This window comes from Orycteropus afer, unplaced genomic scaffold (assembly GCF_000298275.1).
Source record: "Orycteropus afer afer isolate SDZICR_OR568_19922 unplaced genomic scaffold, OryAfe1.0 scaffold00016, whole genome shotgun sequence".
Taxonomy (NCBI): Eukaryota; Metazoa; Chordata; class Mammalia; order Tubulidentata; family Orycteropodidae; genus Orycteropus; species Orycteropus afer.
Window position 1 is genome coordinate 15,379,907 of NW_006921603.1, and position 27,810 is coordinate 15,407,716.

A 27,810-nucleotide genomic window follows, 5' to 3' on the forward strand; every position below is an offset into this window, starting at 1 on the left:
GAAGAAGGGTCTTTAGCTTTGGACTCTTGTCCACTTTACCCTCACCTCCTCCAATGTCCCACTAAAATGTCACCTCCACAGAATCCTATGGCTACAAAAAAAAAAAAAAAAAAAGTTGGATAAAGAAGTCTCTGACACCCACCCAGGTCAAACATTGTGGGTCACAGTAACCCTCTGGTTGAGAAAGGGAATGGGGTAGCCCTCCCTGCCAGCAAGCCACTAGCTCTACCTCTGCAAGGGCCTTTGGGCCTGCCACTAGTCTCATGAGTCAGCTGGACTGTGCCTGTGTAACTGCATGCATCCCTGGATCGGCATACAGGATGTGGCATGGCTGGGTGCTTCTTGGAAGAGCTTCCGCATCCTGTGAACGTTGAGTCTCTACCTGCCAACTGCTGAGATGAACCAGTAAGCCTCTCAGAGAGCACAGGCGTTTATCAATGAGGAGGATTCAAGGCTTGTTTTTCTTTTCTTTTTTTTCCTTCCCTGCAAATAACACTCCCACTGTTCAGGCTTAAATACCAAAACCTTATGGCTTTGCAGAATCAGTGCCAAAAAGTCAATCATCGGAGAAACTGCAAAGATAATAGCTCTTATTGATCAAATCGGTGGAGGAATAGCTTTTGAGGTTTGCCCTCCTACAGAGGTCGGGAAAGATAAGGGCTGGAGTTTTCTAAAACATGCTTGATTTGCTTAAATTGTCTAAAACCACATAAAAACACTTAAGTTCTTAGAGAACTGGTGGCCAATTCAGGAAAACCTCACAGAAAGAAAAGATTGGCTTGGATTAGGGAGGCACATGAAATGCAGTCTTTCTAAAGGCATGGCAAATGCATTATCTCACACATAGAGAATAGCAGCTAACCAAGGATGTCCATGTAGAGGCTGGCTGCCATCTGCCTTACTAGACAAAGGGGAAGGCAGGAATCGTCTTGACTGTCCACTCTATGCTGGACCCATTTATATAATTAAACCTTCCCTAAAGTCCTCTGAAGACCCTGGTTGTGCAGTGGATAAGTGCTTGGCTGATCACTAAAAGATTGGCAGTTCGAACCCACCAGCTGGTCTGGTAGAGAAAGATGTGGCACTCTGGTTCCATATAGAATATAGCCTTGGAACTCTGTGGGTCAGTTCTACTCTGTCCTATAGGGTCTCTTTGAGTCACAATTGACCAGTCCTCTGAAGAAGCCCTGGTTGTATAAGGGTTAATTGCTCAGCTACTAACTGAATGATTGGTAGTTCACTGTTTTGTTCTCCAATGCCACTCTAACAGAAAATACAAGTGGGTGGTTTTAACAAGTCAGGAGTTTATTCTCTTACAATTTAGGAGGCTAGAAGTCCAAGTTCAAAGTGCCAGCTCTAGGGTCTGGGTGAAAGCCCCTCAACCTTGGGCTTCAGTTCTGCCTCTTGCTCCCGGCCCACTGAAGCTAGAAGCTTCTCTTAACTCAGTCAGCTGGTGGGTGCTGAGGCTGACAGACCTAAGGTGGAAAAATAAAATGGCACAGTCCAAGATTATCAAGCAACACGGCTGACCACCAGTTCAAGTCCAGAGACATTCCTAAGATCAGCAGGAAACATGGCAAGCTGCTGAATGAAGACTTGGCTACATGCAGGGTCCAAGCATGCCAAAAAGCTTCAGAGACCTTTCTCAAAGCTGATTCTTATACTGGAAACAGACCACATCCCTAAGGCAGCTACTCAGCTGCTCCAGTAGATTCCACCATAGAGTAGATTACCAATCTCATCATGGGGGAGAACTACATCTAGTTACTTGCCACTCAAAACCAGGCCCAGCCAAGTTGACATATAACCTTAACTACTACAGAAACCCATGAAGCAACTTTATGGGAGAAAGACTTGGTAAAGATTACATCCTAGAAAACCCTTTGGGGCAGTTCTACTCTGTCACATAGAATAGCTATAAGTTGAAAATCAGTTTGACGGCACCTAGCTATAGCTACAGTCCTCCAAGATGACTTTAGTTGTCCTCATTTTACAGGTGAGAAAATAGAGGTTGTGATCACAAAGTTAGGTGGCAGAAATTAGATTTTACAGATAAGGAAATAGAGATTGTGATTAAAAAAAAAATTAAGTGGCAGGGGTTGGAATTTTAATATAGGTGTGTATTTCCATTAAAGATTCTACTGTCTCCTGATTCGAATATATTAACTTTCTATTACCACAGTGATTTTACGCAAAGAAAGGCACTAGTATGGTTTTAAATATGCCTGGAAAGATCCCATCCTCTTGCCAGAGTGGGAAGGACAATTCAGAGGCTGAACCTATCAGTAGAGATACTTCAGGGCCAAGTGTGATGAGGTGATATCTCTCTCCAAAGTCGCAGGTGACCCAGCAATTAATGGAGATCAAGTTGAGATGTGCTCACTTAAGGTTTAGCCTTTCTTTCAGAGAAAAAAGAAAGGAAATTAAACATCATTTTTGTGATGGGAATTACTAATATTAAACTTTTCCTTTCTAATGATCAGCCTTTCTTCTAAAACATGTGGTCTTGGAAAGTAATATTTTTCAAGGTTATTTATGTTTTAAAATATTTTATCTGTTGTTATTATCATTCCTATCAGAGAAGCTGAACGTATGGTTATCTCAAGGAATGGGTCTTACGGTAGAGGACAAAATTCCTCAAAATCAGCCCAGTTATTTAATGAACTTTTGAATTGAAATTATCTTTGCCATCATCCAAGAACTGAGTGGTAATTAGTGTCCAGTGACACGTGGGGGAACAATTTCACTGTTAGCAGTGCCAAGAATCTATGTATTTGTCATCAGTTCCAACTTATATTCATTCAGTCAGCAATTCATACTCATGTTGGAAAAAATCAAGTGACATGTAACTAACCTTCTATAAAATGAATACTGTAAAATGAAACCTATATTTCTGGCAATTTAACTTGTGAGCAGCAGTAAGATGAAGCTATGAAAATATTGAATGTAAATGTAGTCAAGACCTATCTTAATACCACCACTTCCCCATCTTTTGCTTCCTCGCCTAAAATGCTGCCCTACCTGCCATGCTTCTATTCCCATGCTTCCTGAAGTCTGGGTATTGGAGTGAGTGCCTGAAGAGCCTTTTTATAAGGCAAACGGACCACAGTAATCCATAATGCTGCAGAAGAGGGACCATTATTCAAAGAACCAGAATGGGTGTCAGCAGGGTGGGGGGTCAGAGTGGTATGCAGTTAGAGTCATATATGGAGAACCCTAATCGGCCGCATGCATTATCCATCCCTAGGACAAGTGACTGGCGCCACCAGAAACACTGCCTCCTATTGTGATTGTGTGTTAGCATTTTTCCTATCTACTTGGGTAAATTTTGTTTGTTTGTTTCATATTTATGATCCTTCCCATATTGCCCAAAACCCACTGCCATCAAGTCAATTCCAGCTCATAGTGATCCTCCTATAGGATAGATTAGAACTGCCCTATAGGATTTCCAAGGCTTTATTCTTTATGGAAACAGATTGTCACATCTTTTTATGCTGGAATGGCTGGTGAGTTCCGAACCGCCAACCTTTCAGTTAGCAGCCAAGCACTCTACCACAGTGCACCACAGGAACTGATTTCAGGGCAATCTACTTCCGTAGTGATACTGCCCTGGAAACCCAAGGAGGGGTCGCTATGAGTCAGATCCGACTCGATGGCAGTGAGTTTGGGTTTTTTTGGTTTAAAAGAGTCTGTGCTGTTTTGGGCTCAAGACAGATGAGGAGACTGGAGCCACTTGAGGTGGGCCAGGTATGTCTGGTTTGTCTACTCCCTTTCCCACCTGCTTCTAGGATCAAGGAAGAGGTAAGCCAAGGAAGCCTGCACTAACCAAACAACTTTGTTGTCTGCTGTGTGTAGCAGGTTGATCAGAGACCCAGTAAACAGATTGGAAGCGGACCTTTGCAAGGTCTCAGTAGGTAAACATACTGTCTTTGGCAAAGTTTAGTCAGTGACGATGGTGTACAGCTTCTATGGCCATTTGGCAGGCAGTCACCACTAGTAAATAAGGAAATGTAGAAAGTATGTTTATCTAGGTGAAAGGGTCAAGGCAGAGGTAAGATGGACAAAAGTTAGATGTCACAAAGACTTGAAGACTAGCCACCATGTCTTGCTGGGAGGTATGAGGGCGACAGAGTCAGACAGACCTGAATCTGCATCTCAATTCTTCCACTAACTATAGTTTATCTAGTATACCAACTCAGATCCATTTTTTAGTGGCTGTGTATAGCACTATGTTCGAAAGACCATAAGGCAGAGAACAGGCTTGGAAGGCATATAGGGTTCTAACTGACTGCTAAGGTTCTAATGCCTGCACTGGAGTGACAGACGGAAATTGACAACATGTATGCCATATATCTAATAGCCCTGGGCTCGCCAACATCCTGCCCAACATTGATAAGTCTGTAAGACTCTGAAGATGTCGCTGGGTGGTACAAATGGTTAAAGTGCTCAACTGCTAACCAAAAGACTGGAGGTTCAAATCTATCCAGAGGCACCTCAGAGGAAAGACCTGGCTATCTACTGTCAAAAATACAAGGCATTGAAACCCTGTGTAACACAGTTCTACTCTGACACACACAGGGCTGTCATGAGTCACACTCTACTCAATGGCAGACAGTTTTGTTTTGTTTTTAATGCTATGAATGTGTATATGTGCGTATGTGAAAGAGAGAGAACATGCCTGGGATAAAATTAGTTCACCCCTATTAAAATATGCTCACAGGAAAATCGATTTGCTCTGTAAACTTCTACCCAAATTACAATATAAAGTTAAAATATATATATATATATATACTAGAAGGATGGTGTGATGGGTTAAATTTTCTGAAGCAAAGACAAAAACATCATTTATATAATACCATATATTATCAACACATATTTTGATCCTCATAATGTATTGCTTCTTTTAGATCACTACTTGCACATTTGCTTTCATTTATAGTGGTTTTGAAAAATTGTGTTTTAAGCTTAGTTAATACTTAACATTAATTAATATAGACAATGTAATACAAATTTATCATTAATACAGACAGATGACTACATTTAAGTACTTGAAAGTTTTCATTTGGGTTAAAGTTTCAATGTAGAGAAGTGGATTTCTCTATTAATAAAAATGCTACCAGTGCACAAGCACAAGCACAAGCAAATGAACTCAGCAGCAATGTTGTTGTAATTTTTCCTGGGGAGATTGCTGAATATTTTAATCTAAGACTGGCCTTCTAACAAGGAGAGGAAGTGTTTTTATTTGATAATGTCTGATAATTTCTGCCTTTTTTGTTTTATGACATATTTTAATTTTAATTTCCAAGCCAATGTTTTAAAGCCAAAGTCTTTAAATCTGGCCTATAATTTCCCATCTGGGCGGCCTCTATGGTGCAGGCACCTCTGCCTGGCAGCCCGGAAGAGCCATCCCGGTTTAATAAACGATAGGATTGCAGTGGTCTGTCTCCAAGAGCCTTTGGAAATCTCCTGTAATGCATATCACAGCCCATAAGTTACTCTATTTAATACTGACCTTGTCTTTCTCTGCCCTCCCCCCTTATTTTTCTTTTCAGAAACCGAGTTGTCAGTCACTGCTGAGTTAGTGCCTACCTCATCATGGAACATTTCAAGTGAACTGGACAAAGGTACAGAGTGGGGACAAGAGAGGTAGAGGTGGGGAGGCGTGAAACGCCATTTTCAATCCTGGTATAGCCTTCTTTGAAATCCACTGCTTTTTATATTGCTAGGAGGAGGTGGATTTTTCTTTTCTTTTTTTTTTTTTTTTTTAAGGAGGAGGTGGGGGCCAAAATAAATTCCCTGCTTACTTTGTGATCATTTAACATATATTACTTGGCAATCTTTTATTTCTGGAAAGGGTTTTTTTTTAACTCCCATCGTCTTCGTCGTCTTCTTTCCTTCCATTCCCTTCTTTGTCTAAAATGTTCCACATGGTGAAAACGCTTCAAGATGTGAAATAGGGTCGTTTCTGACCTTCCTGACACTGCATCTAGTGGATCTTATTTACGGGATTTGATTCAGCCTGTGCCAGGACTGATCAGAGCTGTTTGCTGGGTGACCTTTTACAAGCAGCATTTGATGTGCTTGCAGGGTTCAGGGCAGAGTATTTGGAATGTTTGTAATTGCCTGTGCCTACAGATGGCAGCTTCCTGTGTGCACATGGGGAACAGGTTTCTGCTATGAGGGTTTTTGTTCGGTATTAAGGCCCACCATATGCCAAGAACTGGGTACAGTATAGAAAGCCTCTGTTCCAGAGTGATAAATCAGGACACATTCAAAGCCCCTGCAAGCCTGCTCAATCTACCTTTCCACCTTTAGTTTTCTTTTGTCCTCTCTAGGTACCTTACATGTCAGCCATATTTCTATTTCTTCTTATATATCCTGTGCTTCTCCTGTTCTCTGTTTTTGTCTAAATCATTCCTTCTACTTGGATCGCCCTTCCATTCTACCCATCCACAACCTACTTTTCCTTCAAGACCGAGCTTAAATTCTGTATTATCCACAGCCTTGTCTTATCCCTTAAGAAGAAATAAGGCTTTTCCTTATTTGGAACTTCCATAACCTTTCTCCCTGTTCTTCTCTTAATATTTTCACTTTTTTAACATGATAATTTATGTTCCTGTCTATCTTGAGCCTGGAAGTTCTTTCAGAGTAGGATTTCATCTTGTTCCTCTTTTTTTTTTTTTTTCTTTTTTAATTTTGTAGTGGTGGGGAGAAGGCCTCTGTCACAAAATCTAGCAAAAATTCTTTTTCATAGGACATTCTTAATATTTTTGTATAGAATGTCAAGTCATACCTTATCTAGTGAAGAGCCACATCCATATGCATGTGTATTTACTCTCAAAAAACTTAAATTTTCACTTTAGTTCAGACATTATTCTAGGTCCTGGGATTATAGTGATAAAAGAGCTCAAATGTCATTGCCAAAAATTACCTTTTATGATCAGCTCTCTTTTGTTTGCTTATATATTCACTTAACTGTTTTTCCTCTCTGGGGGAAGATAACTTATAAAGTTATTTTTGTAAAACAGCAAAAGGACAAAAATTTTATTTTATAAAACAGCAAAAAGGCAAAGTTATTTTACTGGTAATTCTGTATTAGGCATTTTAGCATGGCAGGATGAGGTGAGATGTTTTTTCACCTTATTTTAAAGGTCATTTAGAATAATTTTTCTGTTGTCAAATTTGATTTGGACATTTCTTGAGCTCTGTTGGTATAATGGGTAAGGGTGTTAACCAGGGGTGTTCAGACCCATCAGCTGCTCTGTGGGAGGAAGATGAAGCAATCTACTTCTTCTGTAAAGATTTATAGTCTTGGAAACCCAATGCAGGTAGCTATGAGTCGAAATTCACTTGATGACAGTAAGTTTAATTTTTTTTTTTTTTTCTAATGAAGAGTATTAAAATAGGGAGTGCATGTAATTCTTTTCATCCTGACACCTAGCACAGTGCCTGGAAGGTAGGATGTATTTTCAGTAAATATTTATGGGAATTTTTAAAATGGGAAGGTAAAATAAAGGGCACTAAATGTTAATTTAAGCAGCTCTGGTGGTGTAATGGTTAAGCACTTGACTGCTAAACAAAAGGTTGACAGTTTGAACCCACAAGCAGTGCCATAGGGAGAAATAACCTGGGAATCTGCTTCCTTAAAGATTACAGCCTCGGGAGCCCTGTGCGGCATTTCTCCTCTGTTACATAGGGTCATTATGTGTCAGAATCAACTTGAAGGCACCCAACAACAACAACAAATCTTAACTTTAGAGACTACTCTGTGTCAGTCATGGTGCTAGGTGCTTTAAGGTATGTGAACTTTATTGGCACAGCTCCTCATGAAGCCAACAGAAAAATTACGTCAGGGCATAATGCATATTATTCATCAGGTTCTAGTTATGGCTATAGAATGACATCAACATGTGCTAATAAAAGCAGCAGAGACACCAGTCTGGAACCAAACCTGCTGGACTTGGAATTGACACCAGACCAGCATTGTAATGAACAGTGGTTACCCCTTTAAGAAAAGAGTGGTGTCAGTATTGGCCAAAAGATTGGACCTTTGTTCAGGAGTTTGTCAGGCCTCAAAAGCTTGTTTTGGTCGGTACAACCTTCCAGAGAACACGGGTGGTTTTTGCTGATTCTTAGTGTCACCTTTCCCTAGAGGATAGTTAATGTATGGTCTTTCAAGTACCAGTTAGAATGAGAGGAAAAGATGATTAACTCATTATTTGTTTATAGATCAAATCCTTATAGATTCCTACCCTGATTTGGGAACTATGTAAAGCATAAAGATCTATTTCATAAATCAAGCAAAGATTCCTGTCCTCTGTGGACTCACAGCCTAGTGGAAAATCACAGTCTTCTGGTTCATTTGATAGATTAAGCTGTCAAGGGGCATTCCCCCAAAACACAAAGAGATGCTGATAGAAATAAATATACAATGAAAAAAAAATCAATTGTCAGGCTGGTACACAAAAATGGGTGATCTCCAGGTGCCAGAATTAAAGAACACACTCAGTGGTAGAGCAATTAGCAATGAGAGGGATTAAGCAAAAGGTCGTATGAAAATATGGAAAGTATGTGTAGTCATAAGGAGCTGCTGTTTCAGAATCCTATGGGAATGAGGCTTGAGACCATAGGAAACAAACTCCTTACATGAGGCTGTGAGTGGACCAAGTATGCAATAAGGAACAGTTTGCTGAGGATGTGGTATGGAAGTCTATCAATAGCCCTAGGCCTCTGGCGGGAAATAGAGTCACCTATAAAAAAGTCAGAACCTCAGCCTGCACTATATGTGACTATGGGGTTGGTTCTTCTCATGTGGTGCGCTAGCCACAAACCAAGAAGATAACATAAAAACTTGGTCTGGAATTGATTAAACCATGGGAACCTGATGGGGCAAACCCCAAACCAACTCATAAAAATATCTTAACACCACAGGGGATGTGAATTTTTCATGAAAAACAAATCAAAACCACAAAACAACAACAAAAAAAAACTCCTGCTGAGGTTGAGTTTGCTTTTAAAAATTACAGTGCATGTAAGAGAGGGAAAAAGCCACCATGAGAGAGAGCCTGCACAGAGAGGTCATACCTTGACACTAAAGATGATAGATCAATATGAGAGAATATATATGTTTAAAATGATTCATGGTGAAAGAGGGAATAGAAACCATGGAGGGGGGCAGTAGAAGATAATAGGACAAAAAAGTAGATCCTAAAAGAATTAAAAAGAAATTCTAGAATTTAAATTTTGGATTATAGAAATGAAAAACTTATGAAACGAGTTACATAGTGGATACTGTGTACTGCTAAAGAGAGAAATAGTCTGGAAGGGAGATGTCAGGTAATATGGTTGTTAAGAGAATCAACTCTGGAGCCAACGTAACTAGGTCTGAATCCTGACTCTAATACTTGTGTGCTGTGTACTTTGGGCAAGCCACTCAATCTTTCTGTGCTTTAGTTTTTTCTCCTTTGTCCAATGGGATAATAATAGTTACGTACCTCCTAGGGTTGTGGTAAGAATTAATCTGGCTAGCACATCTGATACATTAGTTGGAGAATACAAAGTAACAGCTGCTTTTGGTTAATGTGGTTATTACTTTGAGCTTGAGAGTAAAAAAAAAAAATCATAGGTACTTTGGCAGGTTAGTGAAGGAGACATATTTTAGGGTTGAGGTAGAGCTTTCAGATCTTGTCAAATCAGATCAGCAGCTGCCCACTCAAGCCTCAAGAGTGTTCACCCACACAAGTGCCACACTCCTTACCTTGGCAAACAAAGTTCATGCTCTTACCCCTACTGATTCTTCTCACCTTACTCCCTTCCCCATATTTTGTATTTCATCTGTTTTAACAACGTGTCTCTGATTTTCTAAACATACAATTCTGTTTCTGGTCTCCATGACTTTGTTCATGCAGTTCCCTCTGACTAGATTGCTTTTACTTCTATTTTTCACTTGGCTAAGTCCTTCTTCATTTAAGCATCACCTGAAATATTCCTTCCTCCTCTTTCCCCTACAGTTCCCCTAGGAAACATAGTGCTGTGTTCCTGCCTTAGTGGACCTTTTAGTCTAGGAGAAATAGAAAACTAGCAAACCTTTCCATCAGCATAATTGACCATGCCATCAACACTGTCCCCAAATATTTTATTTGTGAGGTACTGTATCATCCCACATATATCATGATCAGAGTCCCTACCACACTGTGTTGAAATTTTCTATTTTATTATTGCCTCTTTGAACACAGAGGCTTTCTTATCTATTGCTTACTTTTATTGCCTAACATAAGGTCTGGTAGGGAACAAGATGTTAAATTCCTTGTGTTCAGATCCAAGTTATGCCAATTAAAAAAAAAAAAAAAAATCAGTGTCAAGTTGATTTCGACTCATAGAGATCCCTCTTTGGGTTTCTGAGGCAATATCTCTACAGAAGTAGATTGTCCAGTCTTCCTTCCGAGGAGTGGGAGTGGCTAGTGAGTTTGAACCGCCAGACTTCTGGTTAGCAGTCAAATGCCCTAGAAAGGACACCACCAGAGCTATCTGAATAGAGACACTGCATGAGAGGCACTTGCTAAGCATGTTTGTATATCACTTGAGTTCAAATCACTCTGTGAGGTAGAATGGATGAGGTAACTAAGGCTCATGGGGTTAAAAAGCTTGGCTGAAGGGCAAAGATGGTGGGTGACACTGCCAGGATTCCCTTCAAGGCCTATAGGCGCCAAGTCCAGGTATCCATGTCCAACATGGCAGCTGAGTGCTTTTTCTCCCTTGCATTCATATCCCTTGCTACTGTAGACGAGTTCCCTCTTATGGCAAAGCAGTAAAATTAAACCCATGATTGGTTTTTGTGAATGCCTTTCTCTCCACCCAGCTGCTCTATTATACCCATCAATCCCACCATGGCTCCCCAGCCTCACTCAGGTCCAGACAGTGGCATTAAACAGTTACCTGCTTATCCTTTCCAAGAGGAAATGAAATGTTAAAGAGACAAGGCCACCCGAGAAGAGCTGTTGAAAGCTACTATTGATGGGGCATAAGGGGTAACTTCTGAAACAAATGCTTCAGAACCATGTACCTCCTAAAACAAATTGATCTCCAGGGGCCCAACCTCAGCTTCCCCTTGAGAGTGTTGGGGTGGGGTGTGATGAGGGCCTCTTTCCCCTTATTCTATATTCAAGTCATACATGGTCTCAGAGGTTCTCTATAGAAAGCCAAATGTTTCTTTTGGAGAAAGGACTGGAAATTGCACCCGGAGGTAGCAGAAAGGGATGGAGCCTACTACTTAAAAAAATACTGAGACTGCTTCCAACTGCAAATAGTTCTCTGTGCTGACAGACTAGATTTGGGAGTATTTTTGTCCTGGTTTTTGTTTTTAAATGGAGAGCTGGCTTTCTCTACCAGCTTGGACCTTTATATATAGTAGGGAAGGGCATAGCATGGTTCTTAGGCACATGGGCTCCAGAATTGCTGCAACTCTGAGCTTCCTGTAAATTGGGGATATTTGTATCTGGCGCTTGAGATTGTTTTCCTGGCCAACAAACAATATCTGTTAGTCACACTTCTGTGTCATGTGTCTGGGTAGCTACTCACAGGGTCACAATAGGCAGAGAGATCATGGGCTCAGCCCCTTAGTCCATCATGCGCTCAAAACATCACCATCAAGAGCTATGATCAGGTTCTCTAGTTGGGAGAAGCATGTGCTTCCTCTGGCCCTCTCTGTAACTTGATCTGTCCTTGACACATACATAAAACCAAAGAAAACCAAACCCACTGCAGAGTTGATTCTAACTCATAGCGACCCCCATAGGGTTTCCAAGGCTATAAATCTTTATGGGAGTAGATGCTTCATTTTCCTACCATGAAGCAGCTGATGTGTTTGAACTGCTGACCTTCTGGATAGCAGCCAAATGCTTACCCACTGCCACCAGAGCTCCTTTGACACATATATTTTTTCTTTAAATGGTATTGACTGACCTATAGTTCAGAGTTTGGTTCTTGACTAGCCACATCATTTTCTTGTGCTCCTAATTATATATTTTAGGACCTAGCAGTAGGTGGAGGGGAGCAACGTAAGGATGGATTTTACTAGGAGCCTTGGCACTTGGAGCAGAAGGAGAGTTCTCCTGGGATATTGGTCTCTGGACATGCGTATCTATCCTTGTGTTCCATCTTCAAAACTAGTTGCTGGTTGGAGAAATTCCTAGTGGAATTTCTGGAGTAGCCTTGTGGTTTATGTTTAAGTAGTCCAAGTTCAGCAGGTTTTTGCTTTAAGAAAAATGTTCCTAATATTGATAGCGTATCTTTTATTTAAAGGACTGATATCTTTTTGTCACTGTCAACTATTAAAGTACTTAGAGCTTCTGTAACCTCCAATGTAAAAGGGGATAAATGATGACTACATTGGGTTTTTGTAAAGGCTAAAGAAAGTACTGACAATGAAGTGCCATCACATTCCCCAGCCCAGATGACATTTGTCATAGAGTTGATTCCAACTCATGGCAACTCCATACATGTCAGGGTAGAACTGTGCTCTATACGGTTTTCAGTGGTTTTTGTGTATGTGTGTGTGTGTGTGTGTTGGGGAGGGAGTGCATTTCATTGTGACTTAGATGGAAGTTTACATAGCAAATTAGTTTTCTAATCAATAATTCATACACAAATTGTTCTGTGACCTTGGTTGTAAGCCCTGCAATGCTTCAGCAGTCTCCTCATTTCTTCTCTGTATTTCCTGTTTCTGTTCATCCAATTTCCTGCCTTCTCATCTTTGGTTTTGGGCAAATGTTGCCCTTTTGGTCTCATATAGTTGGTTATTCTAAAGAGTACATTCTTCACGGGTGTTATTGCTTATTGTATAAGAAGCCAAAACCAAACTCACTGCCATCAAGTCAATTCCAATTCATAGGGACCCCCTTTTGGCCTTCTGGTTTCCAAGGTGGCAATCTTTACGGAAGTAGATTGCCCAGTTTTCCTTCAGAGGAGTGGCTGGTGGTTTTGAACCACAGCCTTCTGATTAGCAGTGAAATGCCTTAGGCACTATGCCACCAGAGCTCCTTTGTTTATTGTTGTTGTTGTTATGTGCCGTTGAGTCAAAAATGACTCATAGCGACCCCTCCTTGGGTTTCCGAGGCAGTATCACTACGGAAGTAGATTGCCCCATCTTCCTTCTGAGGAGTGGCTGGTGGATTTGAACCGCCACCCTTCTGGTTGGTAGTCAAGTGCCTTAGTCACTGTGCTACCAGAGCTCCTTTGTTTATAGTATAGTCTATTATTTGACCGAGAAGTGGCCTCTGGGAGTGTCTTGAGTTGCATATTAGAAGGTTATCTTAGGGCAGTAGTCTCAGGGGTTCCTCTAGTCTCTTGCAGACCAATAAGTCTGGTCTTTTTTTTTTTTTAATTTGAATTTTGTTACACATTTTACCCATTCTAACCAAGACCTTCTATTGTGATCCAGGTCAGCATGGATGGGATGGTAGTAGTAGCCAGATGACATCTAGTTCTTCTGGTCTTAGGTTATAGGAGGCTATGGTTCATGTGGGCCATTAGTCCTTTGGACCAGTTAAGCCTTTGGTTTTTGGTTTTGTTCATTCTCTTTTACGCTAGGCAGGAAGAGATCAGTAGTTCCTTCTTAGATAGCTGCTTGCAAGTTTTTAAAAAGACCCCATATGCTACTCACGAGACTAGGATGTAGAACACCATCTTCATGAATTGTATTTTGCCAGTTGACTCAGATGGCCCCTATGACGATAGATCTTAGCCCTCAAGTCTAGTAGTTAAGTTCTGATGTCTAAGTAATTTCTATAACTTTGCCCTCTATGTGTTATATTGTATGTATCAATATACATGAAGTGTTTACAAGTATGTCTATAGAAATATCCTTACTCATACATATATATTTACATGGGTGTACGCCTGTGCAACCTCCCTCATGTATTTACCTATGTGTCAACTCACAAATTATTGTGTGTTATTACTGTTGTTGCAGTTTTGTATACGTTATAGAATTTACCATGTTGTTGTTACGTGCCATCGAGTCAGACCTGACTCATAGTGACCCCTCCTTGGGTTTCCGAGGCAATATCACTACGGAAGTAGATTGCCCCATCTTCCTTCTGAGGAGTGGCTGGTGGTTCAAGTTAGCAGTCTTACTTACTAGCCTTAGGCACTATGCTTCCAAAATTTACCATAGTTGCCCTTTATTCTTCATACCTTCCATTGTCTTCCTTTAACTTGATCACATTGTGCTTGCTGGCTTCCTCCAAATTGTTTATTGCCTTTCCCTTCACCATAATTAACACTTTTGTACTATCTAGTTAGTGATTCTTCCTCCCTCCCCCTCCCATACCTGGTTACCATCAAAGAATATTTCCTTCTATGTGTAAACCTATTCTTGACTTTTTATAACAATGGTCTCATGCAATATTTGTCCTTTTGTGATGGATTTATTTCACTCAGCATAATGTCTTCCAGATTCATCTGTGTTGTGTGATGTTTCATGGATTTATTGTTATTCTTTCTTGTTGCATATTAACTTTTTTTCCCCCCCAAGAGGTAGATTACCAGGCCTTTCTCCTGTGGGACCTCTGGGGACTCAAACATCCAAACTTTCAGTTAACAGTCAGGTTCATTAACTGTTTGTACCACCCAGGGACTCCTCAGCATAGATAGGTGCTTTTTAATGTTAGTTCTGTTGCTCATCCTTCTTGTTACCAAGGGGAGGGCAATGTGATTTGGAGAGAGAGAGTGCTTCACAAGGAACCTAGATTCTAGTCTCAGCTCCACCACTAAGTCAGTGCCCTATGAGCTCTGGATCTTAGTGTCCCCCCACCTTTTAAAAAAATAGGTAGCAATGCTTATTCTGCCTGCCTTACCCATTACAAAGCTCTAGTGCCCCACACACCCTGTGGCTACTGAATACTTGATATGTGACCAGTCCAAAATGAGATGTAGTAGTGTAAGTATAAAACACACAATGTATTTCAAAGGCTTAATACAAATAAAGAATGTAAAAAAATATATATAAAATCTCTTTTTTTTCTTATTACATAATCAGTATTGTGTATGCAATAATAGTATTTGCCTTTATTGTCTGTACCTCTCATGTACTTTTCCATGACTTCCTTTTCCTTAGTGATATTGTGCTAGTCACACACTTTCATTATATTGCTTTTCCTTTCACCCATATCAAACCTCTCTTAACTATCAATCTATTTTCCCTTCCTTCTCCTCCCCTTCCATCCCTGGTAACCAACAAAGAAAATTTCCTTCCCTGTGTACAACTTTCTTTGACTCTTTATAGTAATGGACTCATAAACTATTTGTCCTTCTGTGATTGACTTATTTCACTCAGCATAATGTCCTTCAAGTTCACCCATATTAGGGGGTGATTTGCTGATTCTTCATTATTCTTTAATGTTGCATGGTGTTCTGTTGTGTGTATGTACCATTGTTAGGTTATTCATTCATCCATTGATGGGCACTTATGTTGTTTCCATCTCTTTGCTATTGTAAATACCAAAAAAAAAAAAAAATTTACTGCCGTCAAGTTGGATCCAAATTGTAGCAATCCCTCTTTGGGGTTCAGAGGTGGTATGACTATGGAAGTAGATCACCCAGTTTCCGTCCAAAGAGTAGCTGGTGGGTTTGAACCACCAGTCTTCTGGTTAGCAGTCAAAATGCCTTAGGCACTATGCTACATAGGTGTGCATATATCTATTTGTGTCCTGGATGTCACCTCTTTAGGATATATTCCTAGCAGTGGGATTGCGAGATCAAATGGTATTTCTATTTGCAACTTTTTAAAGAATGCAAAATATCTTATTAATAATTTTTATACAGATCATATGCTGAAATGATAATACTTTTATATATTGAATTAAGTGAAATGAATATATTATTAAAACTGATTTTACCAGATCTTTTTTCATATGCTATATGACATGTGTTGTTTGCATTTGTGGCTCCCATTGTATTTCTGTTGGATAATGCTGCTCTAATGAAGCAAAAGTGGGGACCATAGTAAAGCTCCTAACCTGTGCTTCCTCCTTGTAGCACAAGATACTTTCATATCCATTCTAGCTTTAAAATTCTAGGAGTTACTTTTTATAAGAAATTATCTGAAAACTGACTCTATATATATATATATATATATATATATATATATATATATATATATATATATGGATGCCCCACTGGGGGCACTCACTTGGTTATGCCAAGAGATTTGTCAAGAGATTTGGAAGACAGCTACCTGGCCAACTGACTGGAAGAGATCCATATTTGTACCCGTTCCAAAGAAAGGTGATCCCAGAAAATGTGGAAATTATCGAACAATATCATTAATATCAGATGCCAGTAAGATCTTACTGAAGATAATTCAAAAACGATTATAGCAGTATATTGACAGAGAACTTCCAGAAGTGCAAGCTGGATTCAGAAGAGGATGTGGAACAAGAGTTTCATAACTACTGTCAGATGGATCTTGGCTCAAGGCAAAGAATACCAGAAAGATATTTACTTGTGTTTTATTGACTATGCAAAGACATTTGATTGTTTGGATCATGACAAATTGTGGATAACATTGGGTAGAATGGGAATTCCCAAACACTTGATTGTACTCATGAGGAATCTGTACATTGACCAGGGGGCTGTCGTTCGAACAAAACAAGGGGACACTGCATAGTTTAAAATCAAGAAGGGAGTGCATCAGGGTTGTATCCTTTCCCCATACTTATTCAACCTATATACTGAGCAAATAATCTGAGAAGCTGGACTGTATGAAGAAGAACATGGCATTAGGATTGGAGGAAGAATCATTAACAACCTGAGATATGCTGACGACAAAACTTTGCTTGCTGAAAGTGAGGATGACTTGAGGCACTTACTGATGAAGATTGCAGAATACAGTCTGCAGTGTGAATTGCATCTCAATATAAAGAAAACAAAAATTCTAACAACTGGACCAATAAGCAGCATCATGACAAATGGAGAAAAGATTGAGGTTGTCAAAGACTTCACATTGCTTGGTTCTCCAATCAATGCCAATGGAAGCAGCAGTCAGGACATTAGATGACGTATAGCACTGGGCAAGTCAGCTGCAAAGGAACTGTTTCAAGTGCTGAGGATCAAGGATGTTTCCTTGAGGACTAAGGTGCACCTGACACAAGCCATGATATTTTCAATAGCCTCATATGCATATGAGAGCTGGACAATGAATAAGGAAGACTGAAGAAGAGTTGATGCTTTTGAGTTGTGCAGGCGAAGAATACTGAAAGCACCATGGACTGCTAAAAGAACTAACAGATCTGTCCTGGAGGAAGTGCAGCCGAAATGCTCCTTGGAAGTGAGAATGGCCAGACTTCGTCTCACCTACTTTGGTCATGTTGTCAGAAGGTACTATTCCCTGGAGAAGGATGTCATGCTTGGTAAGGTAGAGGGTCGACAAAAGAGGGGAATGCCTTCAAGGAGATGGATTGACACGGTGGCTGTGATGATGGGCTCAAGTATAGCAAGTATAATGGAACTGGTGCAGGATCAGGCAGTTTTTCGTTCTGCTGTGCGTGGGTTCACTATGAGTTGGAAACAACTCAACGGCACCTAACAGCAACATATAAAGCTTTGGGAGCTCTGATAGTGTAGTGCCTAAGGCATTAGACTGCTAACCAGAAGGCTGGCGGTTCAAACCCACCGGCCACTCCTTGGAAGGAAGTTTGGGCAATCTACTTCCATAGTGATACTGCCTCAGAAACCCAAGGAGGGCTCACTATGAGTCAGGTCTGACTCAATGGCACATAACAACAGCAACAACAACATATAATGCTTTGGTATCTATAAAGTACTTTATGGGTAAGGGATTACCATTACTTATATAATCTGATCAGAAACTCTGAGAGAAAGGCAATATCTCAAGTAATCCTCATTCTGTGGAGAAAACTTTGTGTATTGGAGGGATTATGATTTGATAATGTTTACATAAAGAGCACTGTGATAGTTGGAGCTGTGTGTCAACTTGGCTGGACCACAATTCTGTGTGGTTTGAGCTGTTGTGGTGTGGTTGTTCCCATGATGGGATCAGATGACTATGTTCTGAGTGGCCAAACTGTTGAAGGGGAGTTTTCCTAGGGGTGTGGCCTGCTTCCAGTATATCCAAGGACATCCTGGGAAGAGAGACATTCTTCTGTGGATCGGGATTCTGTTGTGCTGCCTACAACTGTCCGTGAGTGAACAATCCACCATTCGGCCAGGAGATCTTGGATTCGTCATTCATTGGAGTCAACCGCCAGTGTACTGCCTGCCAGCCTTGAGCTCCTCAGCCCCTGTGGCTACAAGAGTCGGGAAAAGCCTTCAGCTTGACGTGGAAAAGCCTCCAGCTTGACATTTGATCCAGGAACTTTGGACTTGACAGCTTCTATAAGTGTGTGAGCCATTTTCCTAACATAAATTTCTATATATATATACATATATATAAGCTTTACTGGTTTTTGTTTCTCTAGAGAACCCAGTCTCACACAAGCAGTGATGAAGCCACACAACAAGTCAGGAAATCCTAGTTTGGGGTCAACAGTTCAGGGCATTAAAACAGGCTTTCATGATCCAGCCATTAAATCTATCCCTCAAACTTTATTTTGCATGATTCTCCCACTCTAGCCATCCTCCACCCATACTAGCTCTTCCTTTAGGTTCCTCCAGCAAGCTAAGCGCTTTCATGCCCAAGCATTTTTTATAGTATAGTTCCTTCTACCTAGAATCCTCTTTCCCTTGCTAAGCTCTCCTTCAGTTCTTAGCTTAATTGCCATCTCCTCAGAGAAGCTTTTCTTGAACATCTAAAGTCAGTCTCCAAGTTTAGTTTCTTTTTCCATTACAGCTGTTTTTCAAAACCTGGGTCTAGGCCTGGAAGCAGTGAGAGGAATCTTCTTGATAGGAAATCAAGGACCCAGTATCTCCAGAAAATTCCTTATTGTTATGTAACATCTGATATGTTTGATTTGTCCCTTACTAACAATAAGCTACCCACCAGCCACTCCTTGGAAGGAAGGTTGGGCAATCTACTTCTGTAGTGATACTGCCTCAGAAACTCGAGGAGGGGTCACTATGAGTCAGGTCCAACTCGACGGCACATAACAACAACAACAAGAATAAGCTATTGGTGCTTTTGCCTGGAATCCAGCATAGAAACATGTGACGTGGAAATTGATTCCTCTTTATCCAAGCAACTCTCCCTTGACCCTTGTTAATCCTCTTTATTTGACAGGTCTACTCACTTGAGGGAAAGGAACCTCTAAGGTGAGGGCTATGGAATTCTGTCATAAAATACCAGGGAAATGGCCCTTTATGTTCAATCCTGATTCTTAAAAGGGGGGGGAGGAGGTGTTTGTTATCAGATGCTTTCGCTGGAGCAGAGAGGTCAGCATCACCACTCAGTGGCATTTGCAGCCAATCTTTTCAGCTCCAGCCAATGTCACCCCATCCCTCACATCTTTTGTCTGCTGGTATATTGGCTATAGGCAACTTGGCTGTGTAAGGAATAGAAAAGCACAAATCTATCCTAGCAACCACCATGCTGTAGAGACAGAGGAACAAACAAACAAGCTTGGAAATGTTTGTACTACTGTTTTTCCCATTTAGAATTGATGTAGAGATTTATCTATCTCCTATTGTGGGTCTGATTCCTTGCTCCCTAGGTACTATTTTCCATAATTCCTGGCTAAGACAACACACTAGAAATAATCAGGAAGCAGGAGAGAAAGTTTCTTGACTTTCCCAGGCCATCTTCTTCATTGTTTGCCTGTCTTTTAGTTTATATTAAAACGTGCCTGCTGAGAGAGTGTCCCTATGCACAACTTCAGAAATTACTTAGGAGTTTAGCCTCAGAGTGCTTCCAAGGGCTTGTGGATTGGGGTCCTGTCACAGAGGTCATAGAAGGGCCTTTCTAGTTCTGGGTCTACAGCTTTGGTCCATCCTTGCTTGTAAACTAAGGACATAGTGGTTAAGCACTCAACTGCTAACCAAAAATTGGCAGTTTGGACTCACCAGCCACTCCTCAGGAGAAACATGTGATAGTCTGCCTTGGAAACTTACAAGAAAGATTACAGCCTTGGAAACCTTATGGAGCAGTTCTGCTCTGCCCTATAAGGTATATGAGTTGGAAGCAACTAATGACAATACGTTTTTGGTTGTAAACTGGCAGGGTTTTTGAACTTGTAGGCTTCTTGGCTAAACCAGGAGGAAGAAAGATTGTACAAAGTCCTTTACTGTCTGGCTCCTGTCTCTGGCTTCCTTGGTTCCTCTCCCTCCACCTTTGCTTGTTATGCTTTAGAACCAAACTATTCATTGTTTCTCATCCTTTTCCGGCACCTATGCAAATTTTGCTATTACTTACAATGAGGATATCTTCCCTAACCTTTTGTCATCTTTAAAAATGAGCTCAGACTTCACCACTTCCAAGAAGTCTTTCCTGATCCCATCTTTCCCCACAGGTAGTCACACCTTCCTCTGTGCAGAAAGTGGCTGTACTTTGCCACACTAGGTGGTAGTTGTTTTCACATGTATTTCCTTCCCTCTTGCCCTCTTCTTCCTTCATGCAAGGATGATTTATTGAGCATCTTCTTCATTTCAGCAAAACTCTCAGATTCTAGCAGGAGGGTCCAGCAGGAAGAGCCCTGTGGAGAGTACTTTGAGAGGAGTAAGAACTGTTTCCCAGGCTGTGAGTCTCTTGAGATCGGGAATTATGTCTAATTTGTGCATCCCTGTATCTCCAAAACCTAGTACAGGTGTTTGAATAAGCAAATAAATGCATGAGTGGTGAAAATCGGAACATTAGAGCTAAAAGAGTCTTTAGAGTTGTCTTCAAATTTTAATGGATGTCAGAATCACCTGGAAAAACCCAGATTCATTGTAGCAGGCTAGACTCTAGTCCTTTGTACTTTTACTAACTTCCCTAGGTGATTCTGATGGGCACCAAAAGTTGAGAAATACTGACAGAGCATAATCTTTAACCTTGACTATTGTTCTGGTTACTTAGTGCCGCTCTGACAGGAATATACCGCAAATGGGATGGCTTTAACAAACAGCAGTTTATTCTCTTACAGTTCAGGAGGCTAGAAGTCTGAGTTCAAAGTGCCAGGCTCTAGGGGCTAGGTGAAAGCCCCTCAACCTTGGGGTTCAGCTTTGCCTCCTGCTCCCAGCCCACTGAAGCTAGAGGCTTTTCTTCACTCAGACAGCTGCTGGCTGCTGAGGCTGACAAGCCCAAAGTTGACAAGTAAAAAGGCACAGTCTCAATGTTACCAAACCGGCACAGCAGGCAATTCATTCATGTCCATTGGAAGTCCTAAGGTCGGCAGAGTATGGCAGGCTACTGAGCAACAACATGGCTACATCCAGGATTCAAGTGTGCCATAAGCTGGAGACCATTCCCAAAGCTGTTTCTTATATACGGGAAGCAGACCATATCCCTAAGGCAGCTACTCAGCTGCCTGTGGTAGGTCCCACCATGGAGGTGATTGCCAGTCTCATCATAGGGAATAACTACCACCAGCTGCCCAGCCACTCAACCAGGTCCAGCCAAGTTGACACACAAACTTAACCACTATGGCTATACCAAGGGAAAACTGATGCCTGGGTCCTTTTCTAAGCTCCACTCAGATTCTGATTTTTTTTTTTTTTTGTCCTTTGTGCAGTCTGTGATTTGAGAGAGTTAAAAGCTCCCCAAGTGATTTTAATGTGCAAAAAATTTTAAGAACCACTTCTTCAGAATTCTAAGCTAATCTGCCTTGTAGCTCAACTCTTTCCATAATGTTCTGACAAGTGATTTATCCAGGTTTAGATGCTTGGAAATTCTTCATTCTGTCCTTAATTTTGTGAGGTAAAGTAGAAAACCACTACTTCTATGCCAGTTTGTTGTATTGTGGTGGCTGGGTGTTGTTGATGCTGGAAGTATGCCATTGGTATTTCAAATACCAGCAGGGTCACCATGGTGGAAAGATTGCAGCATAGCCTGGTGACCTACTTCTGAAAAGATCAGCCAGTACAAACCTTATGGATAGCAGCAGAACATTGTCTGATACAGTGCTGGAAGATAAGTACCTCAGGTTGGAAGGCACTCAAAATGCAACTTGGGAAGAGCTACCTCCTCCAAGTAGAATCAACCTTAATGACATGAATGCAATAGCTTTAGAGGCCTTAATTTCCTGATACGGCATGACTCAAATGAGCAGAAACATCTACAAACATCCATTAATAATGAGAATGTGCAATGTAAGAAGTATGAATCAAGGAATATTGGAAATTGTCAAAAATGAAATGGAATGCTTTAAGATGGATATCCTAGACATCAGTTAACTGAAATGGACTGGTATTGGCCATATTGAATCAGATAATCACATGGTCTACTCTGCCAAGAATGACATAGTGAAGAGGAATGGCGTTACATTCATTATCCACAAGAACGTTTCAAGATCTATCCTGAAGCATAACAGTTTCAGTGACAGGATAATATCCATATGCCAGGAATGACATATTGAAGAGGAATGGTGTTACATTCATTGTCCAAAAGAACATTTCAAGATCTATCCTGAAGTACAACACTGTCAGTGACAGGATAATATCCATATGCCTGCAAGGAAGACCAGTTAATATGACTGTTATTCAAATTTATGCATCAACCACTAATGCCAAAGATGAAGAAAGACTTTTATGAACTTTTGAAGTCTGAATTTGATCAAACGTGCAATCAAGATGCATTGAAAATTTCTGGTAATTGGAACGTAAAAGTCAGAAACAAAGAAGAAGAATCAGTAGTTAGAAAATATGCCCTTCAGGATAGAAAAAATGCTAGAGACCACATGTTAGAATTTTGCAAGACCAATGACTTATTCGTTGCTAATATCTTCTTTCAAAATCATAAATGGTGACTATATGTGAACTTTGCCAGATGGAATACACAGGGATCAAATCATATACATATTTGGAAAGAGACGATGGAAAAGCTCAGTGTCCTCAGTCCAAACAAGGCTCAGGGCCCACTTCGGAACAGATGACCAATGGTTATATACAAGTTGAAGTTGAAGTTGAAGAAAATTAAAACAAGTTCACAATAGCCAAAGTACAACCTCAAGTATACCCATCTTAATTTAGAGACCATCCAAAAAATAGATTTGACACATTAAACACTAATGACTAAAGATCAGACAAGTTGTGGGATGACATCAAGGACATCATACATGAAGAAAGCAAAATATCATTTAAAAGACAAGAAAGAAAGAGAAGACCAAAATGAATGTCAGAAGAGACTTGGAAACTTGTTTTGAAACTTATTTTTGAACCTAGAGTTGTTGTTGTTGTTGTTAAGTGCTGTCGAGTCGTTTCCGACCCCATGCACAGCAGAACGAAACACTGCCCGATCTCATGCCAGCCCCACAATCCCTGCTATGCTTGAGCCCATCATCGTAGACACCGTGTCAATTTATCTGAACCTAGAGTAGCTAAAGCAAAAAGTAGAAATGATGACATAAAAGAGCTGAACAGAAGATTTCAAAGGGCAGCTTGAGAAGACAAAGTAAAGTATTATAATGAAATGTGCAAAGACCTGGAGTTAGAAAACCAAAATGGAAAAATATGCCTAGCATTTCTCAAGCTGAAAGAAGTGATGAAAAAATTCAAGCCTTGAGTTGCAGTACTGAAGGATTCAATGGGCCAGTTATTGAATGATGCAGGAAGCATCAGAAAGGAGATGGAAAGAATACACAGTCACTGTACCAAAAAGAATTGGTCAGCATTTAACCATTTCAGGAAGGAGCATATGATCAAGAACGGATATTATTGAAGGAAGAAGTCCAAGCTGCACTGAAGGGATTGGTAAAAAAACAAGGCTCCAACAATTGATGGAATACTGATTAAGATGTTTCAACAAACACGTGCAACACTGGAAGTACTCACTTATCTATGCTAAGACATTTGAAAGACAGCTACCTGACCAACTGACTGGAAGAGAGCCATATTTGTGCCCATTCCAAAGATAGGTGATCCAACAGAATGCAGAAATTACTGAACAATATCATTAATATCACATGCAAGTAAAATTCTGCAACAGATAAATTAAAAAAAGGGCTGCAACAGTTCATCAATCAGAAACTGCCAGAAATTCCAGCTGCATTCACTAGAAGTCATTGAATGAAGTATATCATTGCTGATATCAAAGAGATCTTGGCTGAAAGCAGAGAAAACCAGAAAGATGTTACCTGTATTTTATTGACTATGAACAGGAATTTGACTGTGGATCATAACAAATTATGGATAACATTGTGAAGAATGGAAATTCCAGAATGCTTGATTGTGCTCATGTAGAATGTATACAAGAGACAAGAACAGTCATTTGAATGGAACAAGAAGATGCTACATGGTTTAAAATCAGGAAAGGTATGTGTCAGGGTTGTGTCTTCCTACCATGCTTACTCAGTCTGTATGCTGAGTAAATATATAATCCAAGAGGCTGGAGTATATGAAGAAGAATGTGGTATCACGATTTGTTCTGGTTACCTAGTGCCGCTCTGACAGGAATATACCACAAATGGGATGGCCTTAATAAACAGGAGTTTATTCTTACAATTTGAAGGCTTTAAGTCCAAGTTCAAAGTACCAGGCTCTAGGGCCTGAGTGAAAGCCCCTCAAACTTGGGGTCCAGCTTTGCCTCCTGCTCCTGGCCTACTGGAACTAGAGGCATTTCTTCACTCAGACAGCTGCTGGTTGCTGAGGCTGAGAAGCCCCAAGGTTGACAAGTAAAAAGGCACAGTCCCGATGTTACCAACCACATGGCAGGCCATTAACTTAAGTCCATTGTAAGTCCCAAGGTCGGCAGAACATAGCAGGCTGGTGAGCAATGACACAGCTATACTCAGGGTCCAAGCGTGCCATAGGCTAGAGACCATTCTCAAAGCTTCTCCTTATATACAGGAAGCAGACTACATCCCAAAAGCTACTCAGCTGCTCATAGTAGATTCCACCATGGAGTTGATTACCAGTCTCATCATAGGGAATACTACATCCAGCTGCCCAGCCATTCAACCAGGCCTAGCCAAGTTGACACACAAACATAACCACCACACGATTGAAAGAAGACTAATTGACAGTTTGTGACAGATGACACAACCTTGCTTGCTGAAACTGAAGAGGACTTGAAGCACTTACTAATGAAATGAAGATCAAAGACTACAGCCTTCAGTGTGGATTATAACTCAACATAAAGAAAACAAAAATCCTCACAACTGAATCAATAAGCAACATCATGATAAATGGAGAAAATATTGAAGTTGTCAAGGATTTAATTTCACTTGGATCCACAATCAATGCCTATAATTAAGAAATTAAATGATGTATTACACTGGGCAAATTTACTGCAAACAACCTCTTTAGAGTGTTAAAGCAAAGATGCCACTTTGAGGACTAATGTGCACTTGACCCAACCTATGGTATTTTCAGTTGCCTCGTAAGAATATGACAGCTGGATGATAAGTAGGAAAGGCTGAAGAAGAATTGGTGCGTTTGAATTATGGTGTTGACGGAGAGTATTGAATATACCATTGGACTGCCAGAAGAACCAAGGAATCGGAATGTTCCTTAGAAACAAGGATGGCAAGATTTTATCTCACCTTAGATATGTTACCAAGGGAAAACAATCCCTGAAAAAACACATCATGCTTGGAACAGTAGAGGGTTGTGAAAAAAGAGCAAGACCCTCAGTGAGATGGATTGAAATGGTGGCTGCAACAGTGGGCTCCAGCTCAGCAAAGACTGTGAGGATGGCACAGGACTAGGCAGTGTTTCATTCTGTGGTACACAGGATCGCTATAGTTGAACCCAACTCCGCAGCACTTAACAACAATAACTACAAAGCAGAAAAAGAACAGGGCTCAGAGTGAGAGCATCTTGGTTTATGTTTAAGCTCTTTGGCTAACTCCAGGTTCTTGGAATTTAATTTTTTTTTTTTTTCATTTACTAAATGGGAAGAATACCAGTCTTTCAGGATTTATGTGAGTACTGAACACAATACATGTGCAAAGGCTTAGCTCTGGTGATGCAAATGATTAACACACTGGGCTGCCAACTGAAAATTGGGAGGTCAGCCAGAGGCACCTTGGAAGAAAGGCCTGGTGATCTATTTCCAAAAATCAGTCATTGAAAACCTTATGGAGCACAGTTCTGCTCTAATACATGTGGCGTCACCATGAACCAGAATCAATTTGATGGCAACTGGTGGTGATAGTTTGTAGAGATAGGTTAATATTGATATGGACTTTTAAAAAGCTGCTGAATGTGTTGGCATACCTCTGTTACTTTTCCATATGGATGTTGGGAGCAATACTTCCTTGCTTTATGGAACAATACCAGCTGTTAATATCTGCCATCTATTGAGGGCTTTTAATGAACCATGAACCATGCTAAGTGACTTACATGCATTGTCATATTTAATCCTCATAACAATTCTAAGAGATGGTATCTTCATTCTGCAGATGAGAAAAAAAAAAAAAAATTAATCTCAGAGAAATGTAATGGGCTGAACAGTGGCTCCAAAAAGATATGTCCACATCTAGTCCCTGGAACAAGTGAGTGTTGCCTTATTGGAAAGAGTCTTTGCAGGTGTAATTATATCAAGCAGCATGAGATAAAGAGATCATCCAAGATTATCTTGGTTGGCCCTAAATGCCATCACAGTTCTTCCTATGAAATAGAGGCAGAGGGTATCATACAGACACAAAGATAAGGCAGATACAAACTAATTCAGTCACAAGCCCAGGTATACCAGAAGGGTCACTAGAAGATGGAAGGGGCAAGGGATGGATTCTCCCCTGGAGCCTCCAGCATGGCCCTGCCAGATTTTGGACTTTTGGCTTCCAAATCTGTGAGAGAATACATTTCTGTTGTTTTTAGCTACAAAGTTGGTGGTAATTTGTTACAGTAGCCTCAGGAAACTACTGAAAGAGTTTTAAGCAACTTACCCAGACTCACAAAGCCTTGAAGTGAGAATTTGAACCCATGTCCTTGAATGATATATTCATTGTATTGCTTCTAAACAGAATTAAAATTTGTAATAGAATGCTTTATAAGGAGCAGTGGTGGCACAATGGTTAGTTAAACTCTGGACTGCTAACCAAAAGATTGGCTGTTCAAACCCACCTCATGGGATAAAGATGTGGCAATCTGCTCCCATGAAGATTTACAGCCTTCGAAACCCTATGGGGTAGTTCCATTCTGTTTTATAGAGTTGGAATCAACTCAATAGCACACAACCACCACCAATAGAATGCTTTAGATTCATTTATTCGACAAATGTTTATTGAGTGCCAGCCATGGACTGGACCTATACTGGGGCTGAAGATGCTATGATGAACAAAATAGAACACTCTGCTTTTAGATACTCTATAAAGAGCTCTGGTGGCATAGTGTCTAAGGCATTTGACTGCTAACCAAGGTTGGCAGTTCAAACCTACCAGCCGCTCCACAGAAGGAAGACTGGGCAATCTACTTCCATAAAGATTTACCACCTCAGAAACCCAAAAGGAGTCACTATGAGTCGGAAATGACTTGATGGCAGTGAGGTTTTTTTTTTTTTTTTTTTTTAAATAATGTAGTGCAAGAGACAGATTTTACATACATATATTCAAAGTCATTTAATTATAGCAGTGATGGTTGCCACAAAGGAGAAGTATAAAAATGTAAGACTGTTACCCAGAAACAAAGAATTCTCACATCTTCCTTGGCTAGGCCCAGCTAATAGCTGCCTGAAGCAGGGGTCAGCCCTTCATACTCTCCAGCCTGTTTCCTGGGAAGTCACAA

At 40.6% G+C, this 27,810-nt stretch overlaps 1 protein-coding gene across 1 annotated transcript in view; it reads left to right on the forward strand.

The window, feature by feature from the left end:
• The first annotated feature begins 1,969 nt into the window (after positions 1-1,969).
• ROR1 (receptor tyrosine kinase like orphan receptor 1) overlaps positions 1,970-27,810 on the forward strand; it is a 254,000-nt gene continuing 228,159 nt past the window's right edge. Inside the window, exons 1-3 of the mRNA XM_042783341.1 lie at positions 1,970-1,996; positions 3,789-3,801; positions 5,553-5,624. Of these exons, the coding sequence (XP_042639275.1) occupies positions 1,970-1,996; positions 3,789-3,801; positions 5,553-5,624 (112 nt within the window). The remainder of the gene's footprint in view (positions 1,997-3,788; positions 3,802-5,552; positions 5,625-27,810) is intronic.